General features: G+C 36.1%; 1 protein-coding gene across 2 annotated transcripts; it reads right to left on the reverse strand.

Annotated features, from left to right (window-relative positions):
• Positions 1-3,625: 3,625 nt before the first annotated feature.
• On the reverse strand, positions 3,626-9,108 carry LOC132160894 (serine/threonine-protein phosphatase 4 regulatory subunit 2-B-like). 2 transcript variants are annotated; one of them, XR_009438083.1, is made up of 10 exons: positions 8,949-9,108; positions 7,740-7,821; positions 7,054-7,224; positions 6,806-6,899; positions 6,289-6,326; positions 6,134-6,208; positions 5,911-6,051; positions 5,374-5,693; positions 4,013-5,288; positions 3,626-3,907 (listed from the first exon to the last, which is right to left on the reverse strand). XR_009438083.1 is itself a non-coding variant. In XM_059570624.1 (9 exons), the coding sequence occupies exons 1-9, from the start codon at positions 9,067-9,069 to the stop codon at positions 4,960-4,962; spliced, it is 1,371 nt and encodes a 456-aa protein (XP_059426607.1). In that variant the 5' UTR covers positions 9,070-9,108; the 3' UTR covers positions 3,626-4,959. The 2 variants fall into 2 exon arrangements, 1 of the variants encoding a protein (XP_059426607.1); XM_059570624.1 differs by having other exon boundaries at positions 3,626-5,288.
• Positions 9,109-10,013: the final 905 nt, after the last annotated feature.

The following is a 10,013-nucleotide window of genomic DNA, read 5'->3' on the forward strand; positions in this document are numbered from 1 at the left end:
TTCGTATTCTGTGTTTTTAAATGCAGATTTTGAAGTCAGTGTGAATTGCCATTTGCAACTCATTTTACTTTATTATCTTATTCTAAACTGATTTTGAGTTTTGCTAAAGCAATGCCTAAATATTTGGCTCCTGGTTATTATTATTCAATATAATAATAATAATAATAATAATAATAATGTATGTATTCAACTATACCAATTATTATTATTATTATTTCATTAGAAGTGCTGATTACAAAGTGACCAGCAATGTTACATTTTGATTAAAGATAATGAAGACAATATATTTTTCTGTGCACTGATAAATTGTTCACAATAAGACCAAAACATTAAAAAAAAGAAAATAGTAAATTTTTATTTCATGCAAAGAACTTCAAAGAACTGTGGACACCAACTAACAGCACTGTGCATTCATGATTAACACACTTTTGCATTTATTATTTGGTCCTCATTACAAGATAAAGACTTCAGAACAGGACCACTTCCCCACAGCAGCCAAACGTTTGAATACTTTTCATAAGTCTTGGTCTCAGACACTTTTAACAAATCCTCTGATGGGAATGATATACAATTAGACATGCGCCTTATGAAGTGGGCATGTGGTAATTGCAAATTATGAATTGGACTGGTTATACAGAAGAAGAGAAGATCTCCATGGCTTCCCATGTACCAAAGACACCAGTGAGAGAATTGTATTAATAGGGTAACTATATTAAATGGTAAACTTATTATTATTATTATTGTTATTAGTTAATTGCTCGGCAATGAACTGCAAGTTCTGAAAGCATAGAGCCAAGTCCCAATATCTGACTAATAATCACCCAATGAATAACATTAAAACTGACATCTGTTTTGAGCTATGTAAATAACAGGCCACACTCTGGTTTATTAAGTCTTATTTTACATTCTAACATGAGGGCGGACCAACAATTAAGAGTGCAGGAAAACATCTATAATTCTCACATTATCCCTGAGTCAATGGAACATCTTACCAGAAATGAGCAAGCTTTGTATTTCAGATCATGTTTAGCATATGGCTATGTTTTCTCATGCAAATTTGACATTATTGTGGTTTTTTACCCTGTTTATCCACATGTAATTAGTCCTTTGCAGTTGGCACACAATGTTTGATGTTGTCAAATGCTGATATGACAGAAAATGATACAGCTTTATGGCTATAATGAACAATCGAGCAACCATATGCACATTTTATTGGTGTACCGATTAAAAGCTAACAGTTAATTTTTACTGGAAAAAATAATAAATAAAATGCATTATGATAGTAGATAAATTTTTGCATTGTTGCTCCAAATAAATACTATTAATAGTCTGAAAGATAAACTTAATTTTCATTATAAAGGAAAACATTTTTCTCTTTTGATTTTGGGTTATAGATGACCTGAACATATTGGCATGAGATTTTACCCATATACAAAAAGATTTTAAATTTTAGGGCTTGAGAAAGTATTCTTTTAGCGGAGCTAGAAATTTCTTAATAGTAACTCAACATCATCACTATTAATAAGTGCTTCAGTTCCCTGTCCCGTGTATCAAATAGCAATTAATTTACTTAAGACTTCTTTCTATTCCCACAGCATGCTGGTTTATTTCTCAAGAGACGAGTGTTTAAGACAACAAGTTACCTTTATTTATATAGCGCTTTAAACAAAATACATTGTGTCAAAGCAACTGAACAACATTCATTAGGAAAACAGTGTGTCAATAATGCAAAATGATAGTTAAAGGCAGTTCATCATTGAATTCAGTGATGTCATCTCTGTTAAGGTAATAGTGTCTGTGCATTTATTTGCAATCAAGTCAACGATATCGCTGTAGATGAAGTGACCCCAACTAAGCAAGCCAGAGGCGACAGCGGCAAGGAACCGTAACTCCATCGGTGACAGAATGGAGAAAAAAACCTTGGGAGAAACCAGGCTCAGTTGGGGGGCCAGTTCTCCTCTGACCAGGCTGCAGCAAAGTCAGATTGTGCAGAAGAATCATCTGTTTCCTGTGGTCTTGTCCTGGTGGTCCTCTGAGACAAGGTCTTTACAGGGGATCTGTATCTGGGGCTCTAGTTGTCCTGGTCTCGGTTGTCTTTCAGGGCAGTAGAGGTCCTTTCTAGGTGCTGATCCACCATCTGGTCTGGATACGTACTGGATCCGGGTGACTGCAGTGACCCTCTGATCTGGATACAGACTGGATCTGGTGGCTACGGTGACCTCGGAATAAGAGAGAAACAGACAAATATTAGCGTAGATGCCATTCTTCTAATGATGTTTAGAAGAGTTTTTAGGTCCTATAATTAACACCTCTGTTTTTTCAGAATTTAGCAGCAAGAAATTACTCGTCATCCAGTTTTTTATATCGACTATGCATTCCATTAGTTTTTCAAATTGGTGTGTTTCACCGGGCCGCGAAGAAATATAGAGCTGAGTATCATCACCATAACAGTGAAAGCTAACACCATGTTTCCTGATGATATTTCAGTGGTTATATAAAAAGTGTGAAGAGAAGCGGCCCTAGTACGGAGCCTTGAGGTACTCCATACTGCACTTGTGATTGATATGATACATCTTCCAACATTTGTATGTAACCTCTTGCCACGCATCATGGAAGGAATCCCACTTTTTACTTCCTCTGAGAGGCTTGGATACATTTCAGTCAACCATACTCATGCGACTCTGAAATCAGCCAGCCAGACAGGTGAAATAAAGCTTTCCTTTCTTGAAAGAACTTTCAGAAATCATTGCTCTGTGTCAGCAGGAGCCTGTTAGTGACTTATGACTTTGACATAAGAAAAGGAAATTTGTATTTGGGAAATGAAGCATAATAATTTGTGCAAGAGCTTAAAAACAGCAAAATAAATTAGTAGGCAAGTATTAATTTGAGGAATATGATTAAGGATTATAAAAAGGCCCGGATGAAAGCCTAAGAGACGTTATGTAACGTTAATCCTCCTATGAATGACATCCTACAAGTTAGCGGTGCTCGCCAAGTATTAAACTTTGGAGTAAAACTCGTCCACAGCACAAACTGAACTTGAATGCATGAAATTGTGTGGCTTGTTGAGGATTGTTGTGTTATTACTTCTCTAAGTGACCAGGCTTTTGAGATCAATAAAATAGGCAAAAATAATCCCCCACACTTCATTTAAAGACATCTAGAAACCTGAATATCATAAAGTTTATGATTCATGAAATCATAAGAACACCTTTACCCAGCTTTATATAAAATCATGTTTACCTAAAAGGAAAACACCACCGTTTTTCAATATTCCACTATGTTCTTCCCTCAATTTAGATGATTTGATACGTACCTCTTCCGTCTCAGTGCATTCAGTCAATTGCTGTAGTGCGTGGCACCACTATGCTAGCATTTAGCTATGCACCATTAATTTCTTAGGATCCAAACAGGGATGAATTTAGAAGCTACCAAACACTTCCATGTTTAGCTACTGAGACGGGAGAAGTATGCATCGACTCGTCCAAGTTGAGGGAAGAACATAGTGGAATATGAAAAAACGGTGGCGGTTTCCTTTAAACATGTCTATGGTACATGAATAAAACAACAGACAGAAAAACATGAAACAAACGTTTGTTTGACAAATGAAGTGGTCTTACAAAAATTTTAAACGATAACATTTATTGCTTCATCTGAATACTGCATTGAAAACACAAGCATTCAGTAATACACCAAAAAAAAAAAAAAAAATTATTATTATTATTATTATATACGGATGCACAAAAGATAGTAAACACGATGCTCTACAAAACACTACTTTACAGAAATTTAAATTTCTAAATATCAAAAACACACAGCTGCAAAATGGCAGCCATCTGAGGCAACTTGGGGTTGGACCGCCACAAATGACACTGTAATCGAGCTAGTCAGAGCAGTCAACTACCACCTGCCAAAACAACAAAAACCAAAACAACTTATAAAACAGGAGACTGAAATGCTGGTATAAATTAACATGAATCATGAAATCAGTTTGAATAAGAGGTAAATGTACCTGACATAAACCACTCACTTTCAATGCAGCGCAGAACGCGCAAGAATACAGAAGTGAGAAAAGAGATTTAACATCCCGTCAGTTACACACAAACGACCAGAATGAAACGATGTTACGCTAGGCTTGAATCATTTAACAGAACAAATATAGCTATGGCTTGTGTTTGCTTGGAACGTAACCTGAACAGCAGCCAGTTATGGGTCTTCAGAGAGAGCAAGACGATAAACTCCACTGCCCCGATGCTTGACACTAGGTGACTAAAATATTAATACACCAATGCAGAGGAGATATGTCCTAGTCGACCTAAAGCTTAGAACAAGACAGAATACAGATTCAACTATTATGAACCAAGACTTAAATATTAAAAGAAACATTCATGGTTAAATACAAGTTAAGCTTTAACAACAACAACAGACATGATGTAAATTATGACAACATATATTTGCTTTGAAATACATTTATTTTAAAAGTCTAAGAGCAAGCAACTTACACTTTTGCTTTTTATGAGTTGGAATCATTTCCTGTAGTAACCAAAGGTATGCTACAGCTGTGTAGTGTTTAACTTGTATTTAAATCAAGAATATTTCTTTAACTAGCTTTAAATGATGTCACTTGACAGTGTGATAACTAGATATCAAAAAACTTCAGTCAAACCACTTTAAGCTCTGTGACAAAACAGACAGGCAGAAACCGATGACACAAATGCAATTAAGCGGGCAAAACAACTGTAAAAAGACTGTTTAAAACCTTCACTTTAGCAATAAAATCCTATGTACATCTGCATAAAGTGTCTGTTTGGGAAGGTTGGAGAAGTTAGGGGGACTCTCGACCAAAAGGCGCATGGCGGTAGGTTGGATGTGGATTCTGATGGCCTTTGTGGAAGGCCACTTAAGTGTGTGTCATCTTAATCTCCACAAAAGCACTGTTATTGTTGAGTCTGCAGGCTTCTAGTCCTGCTCCATTGGCTCCTCCTCTGCACTCTCCGAGTCCAAGGCCCCTGACCCAGAGTCGCCCTCTGTGGATGACTCTACGCTACTGCTGCTGGATGTGGGTCCAGAGGCATTTTCATCAGTGCTACTGCTGCTGACCTGCTCACTTGGCTCCTCCCCTTCTCTCACCTCAGGGCTAGAGGCCACGCCCGCTGGGGCTCTCTGCTCTGATTGGTCCATATCGCTGGGATCTTCTAAGGAGTCATCAGAGCCACAAGGAACCTCTCTTTCAGTAAAAGCCTCTCTGGAATCTGCCACAGGACACTCAGGCTGTGTGCTGGAAGGCTCTACGTTACCAAAGAATAGAATATGTAAGTGTTTTGTGTAGTGTGTAAAAAACCTAAAAGAAAAAGGGGGAAAAAATTACGATACCTTGGTCCTCAGAGCCTCCAGCTGATCCTTGAGGTTTACTTTCCTCCTCTTCCTCACTGCCCTCCTGAAACATGGATGATGGTGATTCGGCATCCTCTGACTTATCTGAGGAGCTATTAGCTGATGTACATCTCGGTCTCTCGACAACCTGCTGGTCTACTTCATCTTCGTCCTCCTCTTCATCATTGCCATCCTGGCTGAATTTCAGCCTCTTTACTTCATGTTCCTCGGCCTCCATTCCCTCATCTTCCTCATCATCCAAGTGTTTGTTCTTTACAGAGCTGCCGAGAGGCCAATCAATGCCCGATACAGATGCATCACTGGAACACAAAGATATATTCAGTATTTCTCTGACGTAAAAAATATTCAGTTTATATCATGTGAAAATAAGTGAACATGTTCATTGATTCAATAATCAACTAAATAACTGTTTTCCAGAAATTTATGTAAATCTTGGCATTTAATTTTTGCTTTTCATAATCTCTGGTCTTGAGTGATGAAACGATGAGATGCGATACAATGGCAAATAAAGCCTACCTGGCCGAATTGCTGTGTCCTTGTGCTGTGTTTGTTTCTTTGTTTTCCGTACTGTCCGGAAGGCCATTTGTGGCCAGTGAACTGGACATGGAGTGTTTCTGTCTGTTTAATGGTCTGGGCGTTCCTGGACCATTTACTTTCCTGTAATATAGAGGGAAATCAAGTGTCTGTGTTTTTTTGTTTTTTTTTATGATTAGTCCTGAGCTCCATATACTTTCATCACCTTTCTGTAAAGGCAGATATGTTCCCTGACAACATGACTCCATTCATTCTGTTGACACCGCTGCACCCATTCTTCCTACAGAAATAGATTTAAGGTGTCTAAGTGTTCAGTTAAAATGTAGTAACTTAATTTAATAGTAATGTGTAATTACTTACTCGGATGTAGGATAAATGCAACTGACCACCATCACATTCTGATAAAGAGAAGAAACAATCGGTATCAATAACATAATGCAAATTAATTTACAACTTCCTATATTGGAAAATGAATGAGTGAATAATTAATTTTGACAAATGTGGGCCTTGAAAGGTAATCAAATCACTTCAGCGCATAAAACACATAAATGTGTCAAAGTTCCTCCAACACCTGGTAATAAAACACATTTAGCAAACTGCAAACATCTGAAGTGTGTAAAACACTTTAAATGATCCTCTAGATTTATAAATCAAACACCTGCAAAACAAATACAAGTGACCATAAATCAACAGCATGCCTTTATGGAAGTTAAAGATAGTAAGTAATAATATTTCACATCTGATTTTGGATGGAACGTAGAGTAGGGTGAAGAAGATTCTTCAAAGTATTTTATAGAAAGTGCACCACTACACACAACTAAACGGCATCCATTTGGCCCGATTAGTTCTTAAACTGAATAACGCATCACACACTGACCTTCTCTACCCCTCTGAGAAATTTCTCTGTCCCTGTGTAGTTCCTCTTAGGTTCAGTGAGCAGCTCGCACAAGCGCTGGATAGTGAATGGGATCCTGTATAGAGAAAATGTTTAGACTAGGTTATATTCAACAGCAAGAAGATAGCTCACATGCTCTGGGGTAAAGAGACAGGAACAAGCCCAGTGCTTTTCTGAAAGGAAAATTGGTGATGGTACCACACTATGCAATTAATTAGCTTGTTACTCACCCATTGTATCCATTGACTATCTTAAGAATTCTCTCCTTCATTTCTTCAAAAGGAACCGACTCTACGTTGGGGTTAGCAGACCCTCGCTGCTCTGGGGCCGATGCTTGGAAATCCTCCATTACTTTCTCCAGTTTGAATATGAAGTAGCTTTTAAACTGACACCAGGAAACCCTGAAAAGGCAACAATATTAAGCATTAGTAACTCCTAGATAGCTTGGAGCTGTCATGAGCATAGAATTTTTATATTTGAAAAACCAGTTGATATTGTTTTATTGTGCGAGAAGAGACCAGATTAATACCAGAAATATGAAACACATCTATGTAGGATCAAATATACACTGCCACACAGTTCAGTGGTCATTATGCAAAAATAATTGACTACAGAACTCTACAGACCAATCAGAAGCAGGTATTCCAGAGACATACACAGATTCGATCTTTTATTCTCACAATTACTTCATGAAATGAGAACAGGTCGTCTAAAGTAGATCCAGTCGATAAGTACAAGGTTCAGTGTGTTTTGGAACAAAACCAAAAGTGCTGTGGTATTGCAATAAACCACCTTGTAGTGTTACCAAGAAAAGTAGTTATGATTTTAAACAAACCACTGAAAAAGAGGTCACACAAAGGTAAAGGGGGTTTCAATGCCAATCTTAGATCGCTCACTGATATCTAGAGGTACTTACAAGGTTTCCCCGGTTTTCGCGATATGGCACAAAAACTGATCCAACACCGGCGTCGACTCTTTCTTTACCTTCTTGTCGAAATCTGCAACAAACACAATAAAAAGATTATGGATTTCATATAAAAATCTTTATTGGATGCAATCCAAGCTTCCAACTTTAAAATACCTTCCGTTCGAAATCTAGTTAGTCCATTCTAGTTCTGACTTAGATATGCTTTCATGAAAAAAAAAAAAAAATTATAAACTATATCTCGCATTTTAATTGTGAACAACTGTAGTGCACTTAGGAATAAGTCATATTCAAGCTCCAAAGATCAGCATTTTATTGTCTACAACTATTTAGACAACCTCTATAATCGGTCTTGGAATATGCATGCTTTTATTAAAGTTAGAACATATAAAATTAGAACATTTTTTTCCAAGAAGAATGAATAAAGTAAGCAATTCAACTAGAATGACCCTAAACATCTTGTTACTCATCATCCTCAAGATTTATTTTATGACCCCTACTTAGACAACTAAAGGAAAAACTATAACCTGTCCAACCTTGCACTTTTATGAAAAATATGACAAAATATTAATACATTTTCCTATCGCAGTTACATAAGAATTAGTACAGGCACTGTATAATAAATCTGAGCTTTGTCATTAAAACACAAAAACTATTTATACCACTCTGGGTACATATATAAACAATGAAAAAATATTAACGACAATAATAACACTAGGAATAATAATAATAAAATTAAAGTTATTACTAGAACCGAGTACAACGTATATCAAGGTGTAAATGGCAAAGAATAAAAATAAATGCATGTTATAAAGAAAACTTATCAAGAAAATCGGATTAACATTCAATTATTCACTAGTTTAGAGTTAACACTGAATAAACAGACGTGTAATATACTCAAATCAACACTAGATCATCCCAAACCATTAACGTTAACTAGTTATCTCAATCTACAATAGTCTTGTTTATTAACGTATTAATTAACTAACCCGTCATTTTGGTCAAAAAAGGGATAGGAGTCATAAAATAGGAAAAATAAACCCGTTCATTTGCTCTTAACACACAACAGACCTCAAAAACAGGAAAAGCCATTTAGCTACAGGCCATGCTAACATTAGCTAACTCACACTACCAGCTTTTAAGCACAAATAACTCCTCTCTAAACTCACGCAGACCACCTCAACACACACAACCGGGCACCTTTAAGAGCTTCCAGAAGAGTGTCTATCTCCATGTCTGTGTTGTTGTCCCTGTCTCCAGTTGGAAAGCGAGAGCTGATGGCTGCTGTTGAGCTCAGTGAAGAAGAGAAGAGGGGAAACATTTCAATATGGCGGCGTCTGCGACGTCACTGCCGGCCGCTGTACGGGACTGTTGCGCAATATCATGGTTGCGTCTCAAAATCTTGTGAGCTGCTTACCTACCTAGCTAGACGTAAATAGTTTTGGAAATGTGCCTCAAAACCTCGTGAGCTGCCTATGTAAACAACATTTTGAGCATAATAGGCGCGTTTCGAACAAACTTTATGCCTATAAATGCTGTCAAGGTAGGTTCAAAAGGTTTTGAAACACGGCCTGAATTTCGTGTTCATTCTGACTGGAATTATTAGCCTATTTATAATTGAACGCTCATCTTCATGTTTATTTAAAATAAAATATGACTCATCTTGCTCTCAGTTTTAACCTACTTACTGTAAAATGTCTGGCCTGTTTTTTTTCTCCCCCTAGAAATTTACTGTAGTAACCAAACCATCTAATATATTATAATGTTAATTATATTATTTATAGTATTAAACAATTCTTAATTAAACTAATTATGAATAGTTGCCTGAGCATATACTGTCTGAACAATAAGTTATATTACATAGTACTTTATTAAAATATTTATATTTATATATATATATATATATATATATATATATATATATACTATTCTAATTCTATTCTTTAAAAAAAATCTAACTACCTTTCTAATATATATATATATATATATATATATATATATATATATATATATATATATATATATATATATATATATATATATATATATATATATATAATGCAAAAAGTAATTGTGAGCCAAAACTAAATCAATATTAAATGCATATTTATTTATTACATTTCTGACATACACACTTTTGTATAAAAAGGAAAATAATACATACAATGCAAGACATTCAGAAAGAGAGAAAAGCACACTGGATACAATGAACATCGCTGGTGCATCTCTTCACGCACAGATAACATGAGATGTATAAGAGTCTCC

The sequence above is a fragment of the Carassius carassius genome, chromosome 17 (assembly GCF_963082965.1).
Source record: "Carassius carassius chromosome 17, fCarCar2.1, whole genome shotgun sequence".
Lineage (NCBI taxonomy): Eukaryota > Metazoa > Chordata > Actinopteri > Cypriniformes > Cyprinidae > Carassius > Carassius carassius.